The sequence below is a fragment of the Oryctolagus cuniculus genome, chromosome 10 (genome assembly GCF_964237555.1).
Source record: "Oryctolagus cuniculus chromosome 10, mOryCun1.1, whole genome shotgun sequence".
NCBI lineage: Eukaryota > Metazoa > Chordata > Mammalia > Lagomorpha > Leporidae > Oryctolagus > Oryctolagus cuniculus.
The window spans coordinates 44,181,761-44,201,388 of record NC_091441.1 but is presented as its reverse complement, the minus strand read 5'-3'; the positions used below and the strand labels follow the sequence as shown (position 1 = coordinate 44,201,388).

General features: G+C 37.0%; 1 protein-coding gene across 9 annotated transcripts in view; it reads right to left on the bottom strand.

Moving 5' to 3' along the window:
* The window catches only part of CCDC178 (coiled-coil domain containing 178), a 604,881-nt gene that overhangs the window by 528,478 nt on the left and 56,775 nt on the right, over positions 1-19,628 (bottom strand). For all 9 annotated transcript variants that reach the window (XR_011379371.1, XR_011379370.1, XR_011379372.1 and 6 more), the window contains exons 4-5: positions 16,807-16,887; positions 6,527-6,666 (exon numbers count right to left, since the gene is read on the bottom strand). Coding sequence is in view for 6 of the 9 variants with exons in the window: in XM_051851309.2 (XP_051707269.2) it covers positions 6,527-6,666; positions 16,807-16,887 (221 nt within the window). In the remaining 3 variants the exon portion in view is untranslated. The remainder of the gene's footprint in view (positions 1-6,526; positions 6,667-16,806; positions 16,888-19,628) is intronic.

Genomic DNA, 19,628 nt, shown 5'->3' with positions numbered 1-19,628 from the left:
ACTGGATTCTGTCCCAGTTGCTCCACTTCCAGTCCAGCTCTCTGCTGTGGCCCGGGAGGGCAGAGGAGGATGGCCCAAGTGTTTGGGTCCCTGCACCCACATGGGAGAACAGGAGGAAGCACCTGGCTCCTGGCTTCGGATTGGCGCAGCGCACCGGCCATAGCGGCCATTTGTGGGGTGAATCAACGGAAGGACGACCTTTCTCTCTGTCTCTCTCTCACTGTCTAACTCTGCCTGTTAAAAAAAAAAAAAAAAAGATCAGTGAAATGAAGAGCTGGGGGGCTGGCTCTGTGGCGTAGTGGGCCAGCATCCCATAAGGGTGCCAGTTCAAATCCTGGATGTTCCACTTCCAAGCCATCTCTTTGCTATGGCCTGAGAAAGCAGTAGAAGATGGCCTAAGTCCTTGGGCCCCTGTACCCGTGTAGAAGACCTGGAAGAAGCTCCTGGCTCCTGACTCTTGATCAGTGCAGCTCAGCAGTTGCGGCCAATTGGGAAATGAACCAGCAGATGGAAGACCTCTCTCTCTCTCTCTCTCTCTCTCTCTCTCTGTGTGTGTAACTCTGGCCTTCAAATAAATAAATAAATCCTTAAAAAAAAAGAGCTGGGTTTTGAAAGGATAAAGCACACAAAATCCATATACCTTTGGCCCAACTAATAAAAAACAAGAGAGAAAACATTCAAATTAATAAAATCAGAGATAAAAAGGAGATGTTACAGTAAATACCACAGAAATAAAAAGAATCATCAGGAATTACTGCAAACAGCTATATGACAACACATTACAAAATCTGGAAGAAATGGGTAGATTTCTGGACACATACAATTTACCAAAATTGAGTCATGAGGACATAGAAAATCTAAATAGACAAATAATGAAGACTGAGATTAAATCAATAACAAAGACCATCCCAAAATGCACAAGTCCAGGACTGGATGGCTTCACTGCTGAGTTCTACCAGACTTTTAAAGAACGAATCCCAATCCTTCTTAAACTAGTTGAAGCAACCATACAACCACCTAATCTTTGACAAACAAGCTAAAATCACACCTTGGAGAAATGATAGCCTCTTCAACAAGTGGCAGTTGGGAAAATTGGACCTCTGCATGCAGAAATATGAAATAAGAGCCTTACTTTACATCCTATACAAAAACCAAATCACAGTGGATCAGGGATCTAAATCTAAGACCTAAAACCATCAAATGATTAGAGGAAAACATAAGAGAAACACAGCAAAATATTGGCATAGGCAAGGAGTTCTTGGATAAGAGCCTAGAAGCACAAGTCATAAAGGCAAAAATAGACAAATGGAATTACATCAAGCCCTGAATCTTCTGCACAGCAAAGGAAACTTTCAACAAAGTAAAGAGGTAATCAACAGAATGGGAGAAAATACTTGCAAATTATACATCTGATAAAGGATTAATATCTAGGATATATAAGGAACTCAAGAAACTCAACAACACCACAAACAATCCAGTTAGGAAATGGTCTAAGGATATGAACAGGCATTGTTCAAAGAATGAAGTACAAATGTGGCTAGCACAGTGGTGTAGCACATAAAAATGCCACCTGCAAGGCCAGCATTCCATATGGGTGCCAGTTCAAGTTCCAGATACTCTACTTCTGATCCAGCTCCCTGCTAATGGCCTGGGAAAATCAGGAGAAGATGGCCCAAGAACTTTGGCATCTGCTACCCATGTGGGACACCTGCAAGAAGCTCCTAGCTCCTGGTTTCAGCTTGGCCTGGCGCTGACCATTGTGGTCATCTGGGAAGTGTACCAGTGAATAGAAGATCTCTTTCTCTCTCTCCCTCACTGTCTAATTATGCCTCTCAGATAAAATACACACATCTTTAAAAATTCAAATGTACAACAGACACATGAAAAGATGTTCAGGATCACTAGCCTTCAGGAAAATGAAAATAAAGACCACAATGAGATTTCACCTCACCCCAGTTAGAATTCTTATCATCCAAAAATTTAAAAATACCAAATGCTGATGAATATATGGGGGAAAAGGTACCCTAATAGGCTGTTGGTGGGAATGTAAACTAGTATAACTATTGTGAAAGACAGTATGGAGATTACTCAGAAATCTTAAAATAGATTTATGTATGAGCCAGTCATTCCACCCCTGGGAATTTACACAAGAATATAAGATCAGCACATGAAGAGGTGATCTGTACCCCCACATCTATAAAAGCTCAACTCCCAATAGCTGATGATATAAAATCAACCCAGATGTCATCAACTGATGACTGGATAAAGAAATTGTGATATAATTTCAGTTCACAATTGATCATAATGAAAGGACTAAGAGTCAAAGGGAGCACATAAACAAGTCTAGTACCTGCTAACACTAACCGATGGAATAAATAAAGGGGAGAGTGATCCAACATGGGAAGCCAGATACTCAGCAGACTCATAGAATGGCAGATGTCCTAAATAGCACTCTGGCCTCAGAATCAGCCCTAAAGGCATTCGGATCTGGCTGAAAAGCCCATGAGAGTATTTCAGGCATGGAAAGCCAAGACACTCTGGCAAAAGATCTCTGTGAGTGAGATCCCAGTGGAAAGAACAGGTCTTCAAAGAAGGAGGTACCTTTCTCTGAAGGGAGGAGAGAACCTCCACTTTGACTATGACCTTGTCTAAACAAGATAAGAGTCGGAGAACTCAGAGGGCTTCCATAGCCTTGGAAACTCATGACTGGAGCATAGGGAGATTACTGATGCCATAGACAGGAGTGTCAATTGGTAAAGTCAACAACAGGAGTCACTGTGCACTTACTCCTCATGTAGGATCTCTGTCCTTAATGTGCTGTGCATTGAGATTTAATGCTATAACGAGTACTCAAACAATATATTTCACTTTGTGTTTCTATGGGGGTGCAAACTGTTGAAATCTTTACTTAATGCATACTAAACTGATCTTCTGTAAAAAAAAAAAAAAGAAATTATCAATTCCCAACTTGACTCTCACTGGGATTAAACATGACAATAGGTCTGATCTGATTTCATCATCATTTAAAAAAAATCATCTATTATTTTTCACTTTATGTTTCTGTGTGGGAGCAAACTGTTGAAATCCTTACTTAATGTATACTAAGCTGATCTTCTGTATATTAAGATAATCGAAAATGAATCTTGATGTTAATGGAAGGGGAGAGGGAGTGGGAAAGGGGAGGGTTGCGGGTGGGAGGGACGGTATGGGGGGGAAGCCATTGTAATCCATAAGTCGTACTTTGGAAATTTATATTCATTAAATAAAAGTTAAAAAAAAAAGAAAAAAAAAGAAATTGTGATATATATACACAATGGAATACTACTCAGCCATAAAAAGAAAGAAATTCTCTCTTTCATAACAAAATGGTTACAGCTGGATATCGTTTATACTTAGTGAAATAAGACAATCCCCAAAAATATATATCATTTATTTCCACTGCTAAGTAATCTTGTCACAATGAGAAAAATTAACACTTAGAAAATGAACTTTGCATAATATTAGGCAGGCAATAATGCTGAATTTATTTAAATTAGTATCTCCCCATCAATCAGATATTACTATAACCATTTAATAGTTTTATAAAGTCTTAAAAAAAGCAGTAAAATATGGTATCAGATCTTAAGAAATAATAAGGGGGTGTGGCGCTATGGCATAATGGGTTAAGCCGCCGCCTGCAGTGCCAGCTTCCCATATGAGCACTGGTTCGAATCTCAGCTGCTCCACTTCTGATCCAGGTCTCAGCTCTGGCCTGGGAAAGCCGTGGAAGATGGCCCAAGTGCTTGGGCCCCTGAACCCATGTGGGAGAACTGGAAGAAGCTCCTGGCTCCTGGCTCCGATCGGCACAGTTCCAGCAGTTGCAGCCAATTGGGGAGTGAACCAGAGGATGGAAGACCTACCTCTCTCTCCCTCTCTCTCTGCCTCTGCCTCTCTGTAACTATGCCTTTCAAATAAAATAAATGAATCATAAAAAAGAAATAGTAGCGGGGCCAGCGCTGTGCTTGTAGTGGGTTAGGCCTCTACCTGCATACCATATGGGTACCCGTTCAAGTTTCAGCTGCTTTTCTTCCAATCCAGCTCCCTGCTAATATGACTGGGACAGCAGCAGAGGATAGGCCAAGTTCTTGGACCCCTGAACACACATGGGATACCCAGAAGAATCTCCTGGCTTCTGGCTTCTGTCTATGTTCTGGCCCAACCCCTGGCCATACTGCTATTTGAGGAGTGAACTGGTGGATGGAAGCTCGCGCTCTCTCTCTCTCTCTCTCTCTCTCTCTCTCTCTTACTGTGCCTTCCAAATAAATAAAAATAAACCTTTAGAAAAAAGAAATTTTAAGTTATAATTAATCATTAAAATACCTATTATTTTCATCATTTTTAAAATGTATTTATTTATTTTGAAAATCAGTTACAGAAAGAGAGGTAGAGACAGAGAAAGACAGAGACAGAGAGGGAAAGAAGGAGAGAGGGAAAGAAGGAGAGAGAAGAGATCAATCTTCTACCTGCTGGTTCACTCCCCAGATGGCTGCAACAGGCATCTCTGAGCCAGGCCAAAGCCAGGACCCAGGAGCTTCATCCAGGGCTCCCATGTGGGTGGCAGGGGCCCAAACACTTGGGCTATTTGTTGCTGCCTTTTACAGGCCTTTTTTGAGGCCATCAGCAGAGAGCTGGATTAGAAGTGGAGCAGCCAGGGCTGGAACTATCACTCATATTATACATTGGTGGTAGCTTTGCCCATGATGCTACAACACCAGCACCTATTTTCATCATTTTATTTTTTTTTATTTGACAGGCAGTTACAGGTAGTGAGAGAGAGAAACAGAGAGAAAGGTCTTCCCTCCATTGGTTCACTCCCCAAATGGACACTACGGCCAGTGCTGCACCGATCTGAAGCCAGGAGCCAGTCTCCCATGTGAGTGCAGGAGCCCAAACACTTGGGCCATCATCCACTGCCCTCCCTGGCCACAGCAGAGAGCTGGACTGGAAGAGGAGCAACCAGGACTAGAACCCAGCGCCCAAATGGGAAGCCAGCACTGCAGGTGGAGGATTAACCAAGTGAGCCATGGCACAGGCCCCCTATTTTCATCATTTTAAACTACATGATCAATGTTAATTCAAACACATATGAAGTGCACAGTAATATATTTCAGTAAATATTCATTCTCTTCTACTTCTCTAAGTCCCAGAACACCATCAATTCTTTCACCTGCAAGCATTTTCTTAAGGAACATCCTATTTGGAGAAATACAGAAACAATGTAGCTAATAAACAAGATAGAATCAAAGAAATAATATAGAAATAACATCAATACTAATTATATAATTATACTAATATATATTTCATGTGATGCACCTGTTCTAATAAATCATCACTGTCTCTCCATTCCAACCAAAGGTCAAAGCACATGTTGCTTTAAGGCTTTGGTATCTTCATAGATGCAGTCTTGAGCCTAACAAGGGAGATGAGGCCCTTGACCAAGAATTGCCAGTGGCCCATCAGAACATTCTCAAGCCAGATCAAATAACCATGATGACAGAAAAGGAAAAATCACAGATCTCAGGCAAATGATCCCTGTGTTTTGACAGTGCAATGCTTCATTAGCTGATCATAAGTTTAATCTTAATGAAAGGCATGAGAATTTTTTTTAAGTGATTCTGTGGACTGGTGTTGTGGTGTAGCAGATAAAGCCACCTCTTGTGACACCTGCATCCCATATGGGCAACAGTTTGAGTCCTAGCTGCACCACTTCTGATCCAGCTTCCTGCTATTGCACTTGAGGAAGCAGCAAAAGATCGCCCAAGTCCTTGGCCCCTGCACCCACAAGGGAGAACAAGATAAAACTCCTGGCTCCTGGCTTCAGGTTGGTCCAGCCCTGGCCATTGTGGCCATCCGGGGAGTGCACTAGTGGATGGAATCTATCTTCCTCTTTCACCGTCTCTATAATTCTGCCTTTCAAATAAATAAATATTTAAATCATTCTTAAGTCATTCTTTAGAAACAGTTGAAAAGTTACAGTGATTTCAAGATTCAACTTCCTTCAAAACTTAATAAAGGCAAAGTTTAACAGGTTAAAAAGAGAAAGAATGGATCATTACATTTGCTTTCAATAGACCTATTCAGTATTTCTTTAGAACCAAATAACTCATTGGAAAGGGCACACTCTCCTTTTATACACTGATTCACCTAATCATGTAATCAGTTTAGTGTCCCAAAAAAAGGATATAAATACTGTTTAATTTACTAGTCAAGTTGGCTTATGGAAATTACTACTTAGCATGATTGCCTCTGGATAAAGAACAAACACATAGGGGGAAAATCTATTTAATAAGGTCGTTTCACCCTTTTCGGGGGGAGGCTATCAGAAACATGTCTAGACTAGTAAATGACGCATCTAAGTGAAGATTCTAAGAAGTATTATGATCATCATGCTTGAATAATTTTCCATAATTCCCTGAGGTCTTTCAGTAACAGATCCTCATAGGCTCTATGAAACTTATTAAGTATTAGCATGTTAAATGTCACTTACCTGTTTTAAGTGTTTCTGTATTTTAGACTCCACATCTTCAATGTGTGAAATAATTTTGTTGACACATGGGGCTGGGATGTTAACTAAAGAACAGCTGTGACGTCGACATGGGTATCCAAAGTAAATGCCTTTATTTACCCCTAAAGGTACAGCATACAGGATGTGGAGTTAGTGCTTATACATACAGAATAGTCAACCTTGATGTTCAGGGTATGCACAGTATTTTTGGTTTCATAGGTGCTAATGCTTTTGAAGTTTCTTTAATAGATGGGCTGATAAATATGTCAAAAAATTATAGACTGAACCTTCAAAAATATCTGAACGTTAATAAACAACCATCTATTGTGACTTAATACTCAAAATGTAATAAATAAAAATGAACCTGAGAACACAAAATGAAACATCAAAGTTAAAAAAATGGTTTAGTGTTCTATGCCATCATCAACAAAGAGACAACAGTTAATCCATTTGTTTTTAAACAGACCTTGAATCACTTTAAAAATTACATCCACATCTTTCAAACTAAATAATATCCAACTCCTCATGTATTGGAAAAGTTCATCCTTAAATCCAGCCTGAGTTTCTCTAGCTGAAAAAATAAATAAATAAAAGACGGTCTCCTTCATCCTCATAATAACCTCATTTTCTATCTTCCATTTCTGAAAATTGGAGTCTCATGAGAAGAGTGATTGATGTTCCCACTATAGCATTCAAGCTGTACTCATCATAAAATCCACTCAGTCCGATGTGCCTCAGTGATTCTAATCCTGGCATGTCCCAATTCGACGGAAGGTTGCAGAAGCACAGCAAAGTTGTCCATGAAACTCCACCAAAGTGCTTACTTGCAGTCTTTCTGACTCTAAGGTCTCTATCGGGCTGGATTATAGTTGCAATCACTGATCTTAAATGGGAGACAAACACGCTCACTGCCTCCACGAGAACAGTATGATGTCCTCATTTCAGTTGACCTTGGAAAAAAGTCATCTATTTTGTTTCAATGTCAACCCATAGAGATAGCAAGTATTTTAGATGCCTTCATCTGAATGACAGTCTTAAATGTATCCTTATAATAAACTTCTCAAAACACACAATTTCTGCGAGAATCGCTTATCTGTCTCATTTAGAAATAAAAATGCTCATTCTATCTCACGTACTTGAATGTGTGTGTGTGTGTATATATATATATATATATGAGTAACTAATATTTTTGACTTTAAAAATGTGTGTAAGACATGGGGCTAATCTAAGTACTTTTGATGCAACATTTAATCCTAACAACAATCTTATGAAATATATTATGTTGATTTCATAGATGAAGCGATCAAAGATTAGGAAAATTACATAATCTGTCCAAGTTCACAGAGATAGTAGGTGGGACAGCTGCAACTTCAACCACATCACCTTGGTTATCAAGTGTAAGCTACACTGTGAAGGCTGATTTTGTATTCTAAAAATATGACAACACAAAGAGAAACAGTCCTGAGAAAAGATTACAGTGCTTTTCAAAAGGTTCATCTATCCCTTGGTTTTGAATTTTAGATGTTTCTTTATAGTATTAATGCTGATAACCTAGTGTATTTTAGTTTGCTTTGACCATGCTCTGAGCACATATACTATACTTGCTATGAATAATTTTTTGTGTTATATGTCCCCTCTCCTCCTTAGCTCACACACAGATATACATTTTTATCTCTGTAAATGTCAAAAGTTCAAAAAACAAGCTGCCAAGAATCATATATTGATCTCCTCCTACCCAAATATCTTGATAGGAGTGTGATGGCCTTTCCTTTAGAAATAAAGAAGTTTTAACAGGCATTTCACTATCAGGCAGTTGCTTTTATACTGAAAACATTTGTTTTGCTTCATTAAATGCAGAGAAAACATGAATAGAAAGGGTAAATTTCCTATTTTTCTTGACTGCACCACTCATAACCATTTTGTAAATATCAATCAATTTCTCAAAGCATGCCTATGATTTAGGATTAAGGTTTTATATGTGATAAAATCAGGGAAATGAAATACTATGAAATTAAATTTTCACTGAAGCATATAAGATATATATGACATCATGAACAGATTAAGATACAACCAGAATTTAGGAGTTCTTATTACAGATTTTATTCCAGCCAACGTGCAGTATAAGTTACAGTTTTCCATTTGTTTTTAATTTTATCTAGTTTATGACATGACATGAAGGAGCTTCACAAAGTTCATGGAAAACACCTTTTATTATAAAAGCATGCAATGGATTTCAAATTTTTTATATTAAAATAAACATCTTTTAATCAATTTTCATGATCTTTTCAAAGTACTCTTGTATAATCAAAATTTCATTTACACTAGTACACTTTTTTTTCTCTTGATTCATAACTACCTGTGTATCATCAGTTAAAAGTCCTGGGGCCGGCTCTATGGCATAGCGGGTAAAGAGCTGCCTGCAGTGCCGGCATCCTATATGGGTGCCAGTTCGAGTCTCTGCTGCTCCACTTCCTATGCAGCTCTCTGCTATGGCCTGGGAAAGCAGTAGAAGATGGCTCAAGTCCTTGGGCCCTGCACCCACGTAGGAAGACCCGGAGGAAGCACCTGGCTCCTGGATTCAGATCGGCACAGCTCAAGCTATTGCGGCCAATTGGGGAGTGAACCAGCGGATGGAAGACCTCCCTCCCTCCCTCCCTCCCTCCCTCTCTCTCTCTGTCTCTCCTTCTCTCTCTGTGTAAGTCTTTCAAATAAATAAATCTTTAAAAAAAAACTCTTCAGTCTTTAGACCTCAGATTTTTTTGCTTAATAAATGAATAGATTAGTTGGGTATTATTTAAGATCTTTTTCACCTAAAAATTCATGGTATAGGGACCAGTGTTGTGGCATAGCAGGTTATGCTGCCAACTGCATCCCATATGGATTACAGTTCACCTTCTGGCTGCTCAATTTTTAATCCAGCTTCCTGCTAATGTGCTTGGGAAGACAGCACATGATGATCTGGGCACTTGGGCCCCTACCATCCATGTGGGAGATCCACATGGAGTTTTAGACTCTTGGTTCCAACCTAACCCAGCCCCAGCCACTGTGGCCATTTGGAAAGTGAGCCAGAGGATGGAAGACTCTTTCTCTCCCTCTCCCTCTCCCTCTCTTTTGTCCTGCCTTTCAAATAAATAAAATAAATCTTCAAAAAATTTTATAAAATAATCAGTGATTTTAGTCAAACATAAATTGAGTTCCTGATTGAAAAGCCTGCACACAAATGGTAAGTGTGAGTATTTAAATGATTCTTAGGCAGGATTTTCATTCTCTCTAAACACACTCCCAACTACAACATCCTGGCTCAGAACTAATCCATAAAAGACTTGACTCTCTTAGCTCTGAGCTAGGTTGAGGTTTGCTGAGTCTGTGCAATGAGAAATGTCCACTGGTGGATTAATATGGACCGGCTGATTGTGAGAGAAAACAAAAGAAATACTGTGCTAATAAACTGTGAACTATTCCTGTTCAATGAATTTAAAATTTACATAATATTTCACCCTATCCCAATAATCTGACGTTGTATCACCACAGTTTTAACTTTCCTTCTGTTTTCAATATGTGCTTTCCTTAAATCTGTAACTCCAATTATTACTCTACTAAATAAAGAGTCCAACCAGTAAAAAGTAAAATATAGTTCAGTGAGACTGCAAGGAAAAGGCTATAAACAGTTATAAATGAAAAAATGTGCATTTTACTAATACAGTAAATTTTTTTAAAGATTTATTTATTTTTTGAAAGGCAGAGTTACAGAGAGACAGATCTTCCATCTTTTGGTTCACTTCCATATGAGAGTAATGGCTGGAGTTGTGCAGATCCAAAGCTAGACATTTCTTCCAGGTCTCCCACGCAGGTGCAATGGCCCAAGGACTTGGGCTGCCTTCCACTGCTTTTCCAGGCCATAGCAGAGAGCTGGATTGGAAGAAGAGCAACAGGGACTCAAGCCAGCTCCCACATGGGATGCTGGTACTGCAGGTGGTGGCTTTACCCTCTGTGCCACAGCACCAGCCCCTAATACAATAAATTTTTAAATAATCATAGATCATTAAATCTATACTGACATATTATTCTTAACCATCAGTTTGACAATATCAAGCTTCAACTCTTCACTCCAGCTTCCCACTAATATTGACCTTAGAAGGCAGCAATGGTTGGTCAAGTGACTGGGTTCTTGCCACCCAAGTGGGAGACATGGATTAAGTCTCCAGTTTTGGTCCCAAACTGGTGTGGCCATTGAGGGTATTTGGTAAGAGAGTCAGCAAATGGGAGATCTCAGTCTCTCTACTCTGTTTCTGTCTCTCACTTTCCCACAGTGTATGTGTGTATGTCTGTGTATGTGTGTATGTGTGTATGTGTGTTTCAAATAAAAAAAAAAACTGATCACACTGTTATTTTGTTGTATTAGCTTTAAATGTTCTTACCTATCTTCAGGCCATCCTTTACTTTTTTACTATGCTGTAATCTGGTTTGTGTTCTCTCCCCAATATGGACACTTCATTCTTAAGTCCCTTCAAACAATATTTCCACTACCATTCATGAATGATTAACTGAATACAGAACCCATCCTCCAGTTATAAACAATTTTAAATCTAGAAAAAGAATTACGACAACCATTTTCAGACACTGGGAAATGGGCAGTGCAATCTTTGACGCCAGAGAACAGAGATGTGTGAGGCTGAGTGCAACAATCTCTGAACTATCTCACAAGGGGGCAGCTGTCTAGCTGTGACAGAGATGTGGGAGCAGAGTACATCATGGCAACCCTGATGAGTTGTGGTGTAAATGAGTTTTATGGCCAGTGTAAGTACCTGGCATTGTCAGGGCAGGGAACTGAAGAAGACAGAATGAGGCAGAGAAACACCCCAAAACCCATGTAGGAGTGCCCTCTGAAATACAGCTTATAAAATCTCTGACAAATGACTTATAGTCCAGAATACACAGAAAAAAATGTACATTTTATTATTTAGAAGGTGGCTATAAGATTTAGACTCTTTTTAAAAGATAATATAGGGGCCGATGCTGTGGTGGAGTAGGTTAAAGCTCCGGCCTGTAGGGCCGGCATCCCATTCGGGTGCCAGTTCGAGTCCAGGCTGCTGCACTTCTGATCCAGCTCCCTGCTGATGCACCTGGGAGAGCAGTGGAAAGATGGCCCAAGTCCTTGGGCCCACGCATCCACGTGGGAGAACTGGATGAAGCTCCTGGCTTTGGATCGGCTCAACTCCGGCTGTTGTGGCCATCTGGGGAATGAACCAGCCAATGGAAGACCTCTCTTTCTCCTTCTGTCTCTACCCCTTTCTGTAATAAATAAAACAAAATGTGCCAGGGGATTCCAATTCAATCCCATCAAGATGGCATATACCAATGCCATCTCACTAGTCAAAGTGATCAGTTTCAGTTCACAATTGATTATAATGATAGGATTAAGAGTCAAAGGGATCACATAAACAAGACTACTGTCTGCTAACACTAACTGATAGAATTAAAAAGGAGAGAATGATCCAACATGGGAAGCAGGATACACAGCAGACTCATAGAATGGCAGATGTCCTAAACAGCACTCTGGCCTCAGAATCAGTCCTTAAACCATGCAGATCTGGCTAAAAAGCCATGAGAGTATTTTAGGCATGGAAAGCCAAGACACTCTGGCAAAAAAAAAAAAAAAAAAAAAAAAAAAAAAAAACAACACAACAACAACAACAACTAAATGAAAGATCTCTATGAGTGAGATCCCAATGGAAAATATGGGCCATCGAAGAAGGAGGTACCTTTCTCTGAAGGGAGGAGAGAACTTCCACTTTGACTATGACCTTGTCTAAATAAGATCAGAGTTGGCGAACTCAAAAGGTTTCCATAGCCTTGGCAACTCATGAAAAGAGCCTAGGGTGATTACTGACGCCATAAACAAGAGTGTCAATTGTTAATTCAACAACAGACAACAGGACTCACTGTGCACTTACTCTCCATGTAGGATCTCTGTCTTTAATGTGTTGTACAACGTGAATTAATGCTAGAACTAGTACTCAAACAGTATTTTACACTTTGTGTGTCTGTGTGAGTACATACTGTTGAAATCTTTACTCAATATATACTAAATTGATCTTCTGTATATAAAGATAATTGAAAATGAATCTTGATGTGAATGGAAGGGGAGAGGGAACAGGAGAGGGGAGGTTTGTGGGTGGGAGGGAAGTTATGGCGGGGGAAAAGCCATTGTAATCCATAAGCTTACTTTGGAAATTTATATTCATTAAATAAAAGTTAAGAAAGATAATATACAACTAACTCATAAGCACAAGACAGGATAGGATGTTCAATATTCTCGGGCATCAGGATAAAGACGCAAATTTAATGAACAGTTCAGTACCACTTAAGACCCACTATAATACCTAAAATTCAAGACAGGCAAAACCAAGTGTTAGTGAGGATGTAAAATAACAGGAATTTGGACACTGCTAGTCTTATAATTGTATCTATGAACCTCATTGAATCTGTTTCCTTTGTATTAATATCATATTAATTCTGATTAATAACATGAGAATTGATAAAACTTTGTTATAGAAATTATCATGCATTTGCTGTGACCACAAGAATCTAATGTATTAATAATTTCTTTTAAATAATAAACAAATTTTTGCAAAGAAAAAATACTTCGGAAAGCAACCCAGTATTTTTTTTAATATTTGTTTTTTTATTTTGAAAGCCAGAGTTACATACATAGATAATATATATAATAATATATTATTATATATAATATATTATATTATATATTATGTATAGTATATTATGTAATATATTATATATATTAATATATAATAATATATACTATATATCATAATAAATAATATAATATATATATATATATATATGGTTTACTTCCCAAATGGGTTGGGCCAGCTGAAGCCAGGAGCCATAAGCTTCTTCTGAGTCTCCCACGTGTATGGCAGGGGCCTCATTTCAGTATTTTCTTAAAAAGTTTGGTGCAGTGGTTAAGATACTGCTTGGGATGCCTATAACCCCTATGTGTGTCAGGGTTTGAATCCTGGGTTTACTACTGGTTCTGGTTCCCTGATAATGTATATCTTGGGAAGCAGCAGGTTACAGCTCAAGTATTTGTGTCCCAGCCACCCACATGGGAGAGTTGGACTGAGGACCAGGCTCCTGGGTGTAGCCTGGCAAAGCCCTTGCAGTTGAGGGTATCTGAGGAGTGATAAAAGATCTCCTTCTGTTTACCTGTCTCTGTCTATTTCTGCCTTTCAAATAAATAAATATGTATTTTTTTAATTAAGCATATTTTTATCACAGAACCCAGCCTTCTACTTCTCTGTATTTCCCCATAAAAATATGTTTATATAAATATTTGTATGTGAATATTCATAATAACTTTATTCATAGTTGCCAAAAACTGGACAACCTCAAATTTCCATCAATGGCTAAATATACAAATTGTGAAATAGTGACATAAGGGAATGTCACTGGGTGAAAAACGAGCAAGCTTCTGACTTACACAACAAGGAGGATAAAAAACACAGGTATTTTTTCAAGTCATTGAAAGAAGATAAACATGAAAAAGTACAAATGGAATGATTTCATTCATTTGAAATTTTAGAATGGTAAAATACAAATCGTATCAATGGTTGTGATGAGGTGTGGTGAACTGATATTGAGTACAAAACAGCCTAACGTGGCCGGCGCCTTGGCTCGATAGGCTAATCCTCCTCCTTCGGCGCTGGCACACCGGGTTCTAGTCCTGCTCAGGGTGCCGGATTCTGTCCTGGTTGCCCCTCTTCCAGGCCAGCTCTCTGCTGTGGCCAGGGAGTGCAGTGGAGGATGGCCCAAGTGCTTGGGCCCTGCACCCCCAGCATGGGAGACCAGGATAAGCACCTGGCTCCTGGCTTCGGATCAGCGCGGTGTGCTGGCCACGGCGGCCATTGGAGGGTGAACCAACGGCAAAGGAAGACCTTTCTCTTTGTTTCTCTCACTGTCCACTCTGCTTGTCAAAAAAAAAAAAAAAAAAAAAAAAAAAAAAAAAAACAGCTTAATGTGAACTTTCTGGATCTGATGCAATTCCAGCAATGAGAATGGTGCCTAACACAGTCTGGATACTGAAGAACTATTTGACAAATAAAAAAAGATAAGAGAGTAAATATATTTTAAGATAAAACTTTTGGATACCCTCCCTCCGATATTTGGATTTTGTCCAAGGCAGCAAACCATGGGTAGTGCTGAAGGGATCAACCTCATTTTCAAGTCCAGCATCTGTTAAAATGAAAATGTATCTTCACTCCATTCAATTTCCTTTCCTTTCTTACCTTTCCATCCTTGTTATAAAAGTTTGTAATGACTAAATAATTTTTGAATTTTCCATTTTTCATCCAAGTTCCTAGATCTGTATGCACTATTCAGTCTAAACCTAAAGGGACTAGAAAACCACCAAATCTTAACAAGTCCTCTGCCTTGTTCTCTAATCCTTTACAGATCTGTTGATACTCCATAGAACACATCCTTCTGCCTATAAGTCTAAATAATGATAAGGTAATCAGTTTCTAGCTTCAAATTTCTGAATTCTTCCTATGCTATCCTCAAAAGAATTTATCTTCCCCCATTTTATGTTATTCCCACACTGTAATTTGACACACTCTGTTCTGCTTGCTTACACTCTGCACTTCTCTTTTCATATACAAATGCATCTTCTAATATTCAATTCAAATCTTTCTTCATCCATTATCATTTCTCTTAATTTGTATGCAGATTATACACATTGATCTTACTGAAAATACTGAAGTATTTCTTATTCACAGTATCCATTTGGCATGTACTACTACCTTGTGTCATTTCTGCTGTTACCCTAGCTTGCCATTCTTTTTTTGTTGTACAAACTGACATATGTATTTGTAATTTATTTGGCCTGTAAGATGACACACTTTGTATAAGGATCATTTCTTAAATATCTCTACTCCATGAGCACATTGAAACCACAGTGTCTTAAATTAATTGGTTCATAAATCACTCATTTCAAAACTAACTATGGCATATAACTAATCATGGGCAATAAAATTTTAAGCCAAGGTCTTAAAATTCTATTTGAGATTTCTATTGGGCTGAAATAGATGAAAAAATCATAATGTAACTTATTCCAATTTTATCTTGTAGAACAAAATCTCCAGAGCAGAAATTTCCCAAAAGCAAGACTGATTTTTTTTCACAAATATGAAAAGTTCTCTATCAGAGAGATCTGAGAGGAATCCCTTAAAGATGAAATATATGCATTCCTTCAACTATTTTCAACTCATTCCACATAAAATAAAAATACTTTCAGAGATAATATTTAGATTCTCACTAAAAATTTTAATTCTGAATTTTGTACTCTCAAAACATTATTTTTTTTTCCATCTAAGGAACATATCCCAGTAAACTGCTAAGTTCTATTTAGCAATCATGGCACGAGTGCCTTAAGAAGGTTTATTTTGAAAATTCATGCATTTCTGAAATCATATAATAAATTTTATAAGACAATATTGCACATTAATAATATAGTATAATATTATACTCTTAATATCACATATACTTCAAGTGCTAACATGGATTCATGAAATTTATTTCTTAATAAAAATATTGACTGTGCAGTATTCCATAGTATGTATGTGTGTGTGTGTGTGTATATATATATAAAACTCAGCCATAAAAATGAATGAAATTCTGTCATTTGGTATAAGATGGATGCAATTGGAAATCATTATACTTAGGAAAATAAGCCAGACCCAAAAAGACAAATATCATATGTTTCCCCTAGCTTGTGGTAACTAATATACAGAGAACAAAAAATGCAATGTATATGAGTGAAATTGACATTTTAAGACTTGATTATATTTTACAGACCTTGTCTGCACTCTTGGGGAATAATGATTTTTTTACTTACTACTTGTTGAATTCTTTATTTAGTTAAGTTTGTAATTATAAAATAAACTGAAAGTATGTAGTTGTAAAAATTCGAAGGAAAAATAAGACAATAATGAGAAGGGAGGATGGGGCCATAGATGGGAGGGATGGTATGGTGAGAAGTGTCACTATTCTCTTAAATCTGTATATATGAAATTTGTTCACCTTATATAAATAGAAAATCCTTAAAAATTGAAGTTTAAAGAATTACATTTAAAATTCCAGAAGTAAACAATGCATAACTTTAAAAATAAAATACTGACACCAAAAGCAAATGATTACAAACACAGCTTATGTTGTTCAGTATGTGATTTACATTTAGTTCTCACCTTCAGTAGTTGTCATCTTACTTTCATGGATAACTTTAACAGTTTCATTTGGGGCACCAAATAAAACCAATCTCGCATTGTCTTTCAAAGGAAAAGGAAAAATACTTCAGTGAGAAATCAATATGAAATTTTAAAATGAGCAAGACAATATACAAAACGATGTTGAGAAAGTGCTCAACACTGAGGAAGCTAATGTGGTATAAATATTAAACAAACTCTACGATGATTATCTTTAGATGTTCTGTGTTCAAGTAACTCTCACAAGAAGGTATTCAGTAACATAATGCTACTGAAACAGAGTTATGTCATATAGAAAGTAGTCCAAGATACACAGCCACATGAAAAAGCAGCAAGGCACTACTCAGCCATAAAAACCAATGAAATCCTGTCTTTCACAACAAAATGTATACAATTGGAAACCATTATACTTAGTGCATTGTCAGTCCCCAAAAACAAATATCATGTTTTCCCTAATCTGTACTAACAGAATTTTAAAAATGGAATGTACATAAGCAAAATTGACATTCTGAGATTTGATTATTATTATCAGCTCTTGTCTCTACTGTTAAGAAACAGTGTATTTTCTTCTATTTGTTGGATTATTTATTTAGTTTAGCATTAAGCTTATGATTATAAAATAAATTTAAAGTATGTCACTGTAAAAATTAAAAGAATAATAAAGGAAAGAGGAGGGAGGGTGGGAACATGGGCAGCAGGGAAGGTAGGGTGGAAATGACTGTGCTCATGAACCTGTATAAATAAAATACATGAAATCTGTTCACCTTATATAAATTAAAAAATGGGAAAAAGTGTCAGGGTACCAAAAAAATTGCCATCATGCTTTTTAAGGAGATCTATGTAGAGGCTAAGAGATTGATAACTTGTGGATAATAGTTTCTAGATCACAACACAGTTGGGATGGGTTACTTTTGGAAAGACAGAGGATGAAGATGGAATTTTTTTATTTTAATTTATATTCTCAAGTATTTCAAAATTCTCAAAATTAAGAATACATTGATCAGGATAGGTGTTGTGGTGCACTGGGTTACCTGCTGCCTATGATATTGGCAACCCATACTGGAGCCAGTTCATGTCCCATTTGCTCAACTTCCTATCCACCTCCCTGCCAATTGCCTGGGAAAGGCAGCAGAAGATGGCCCAAGTTTTTGGGCTCCTGCCACCCTCATGGGAGACCCAGATGAAGCTCATGGCTTCAGTCTGGCCCAGCCCTGGCCATTGCAGCCAGTCTGGGGAGTGAACCAATGGATGGAAGATCGATCTTTCCCTCTGTGAGTGTGTGTGTCTCTCCCTCTCTAACTGAATTTCAAATAAAAATAAATCTTTAAAAACATACACATATTATTTATTGACCATTTATTAAAAAGATAAATATCAGTATATCTACTCCACAGTGTAGCAACTCCACACCAAGGTTTTTACCCAAGATATGAAAGTATTGGTCCACAAAAAATATTGCTTCAGAACATTTATGATAACTGTATTTTTAACAGTGGAAACTCAGCACAATCTAAAGGTATAGCATGAGAAAAATATATTTTAAAAAATCCTGCAGTCTGGCAACAGTAAAATGCTGAGCAGTGAAAAAGAATTGGCTATAAATACATGATGTAACTTGGTGACCCTCACATACACATTGAGCATAAGAAGTCAGAGAAAACTTACTGGACTGGACTGGGTAATTTTGTTATTATGAGGCTCAAAAACAGGCAAAACATTGGTGATAAAAACAACATAGTGGTTGCCTATGTTACGTGATGACTTTTCTGAGGTGGTAGAAATATATTCTATCTAGAAGAGTGTGATGGTTTCACATATGTATATACTTATCAAATACATAAAATTACCAATTAAAGACTTGAATGCAGTTCTATCTACAAATCTTAAAATAAAAATATATTGTTACTCTAGATGCATTAAAAATTTTGATTGTGCATATATACATAAAATGAGATTTAAATGCTTGCAAAATTTTTTATTTTCCAACCATTGCAAATAGGATATTAGTACTTCAAATCACACTAAATAAAACTAAGGCAAAAATAAATTCATAGCAAATATATGCAAAACATAAACTGTAAGAAAATGTTGAAAAGTATAAAAATAATAAAATATAGTGGTAATCAAATAGCTCTTATGAGAATAATTTAAATGTTTCCAAATTAAGTAATCAAATAAAATGATACATAAAACCTTATAAATAAAATATATAGGATTTTTTTGTTAAAAAATACTGATGTGACCAAAAAATAAAGACATCTAAAACTTAAGCTCAACACTATTTGAAGTTACTATTTTATAATAAAAGTTAATAAATATTAATGCATATATAATAAAATATCATATAATATTAGAAAAAACAATATACTTCTAAACTCTAAAAGGAATTTAAAGAAATACCATAAGGAGAGAATTTAAGTCATAATAATGTATCTGTAACATATGCAGCTTATATTAATCAATATATAGCAATAAAGAACATAATAAGGCAGAATTGATATACATATGAATCTTACAGTTTACACAATTTTAAAATAATTAGAAATTTTTCACCTAAAATTGATTCACCTGGAAAATTCATTTCCAATTAACAAATATGTTAAAGAATTCTGTATTACAAAAAGTTACTAGAAAATAAAGACATCTGACATTTTATAAAAATATCTTTCTGATGTGTTCATATAATAGAAATAACATTGTGAATTCAATTTTTACTCATAAATAATAATGTACTTGATTTACTGGTAAAATGTGAAAACTCTGTGTGTGTGTGTGCATGTGTGTAAATGAAAGGCTAAGACAGT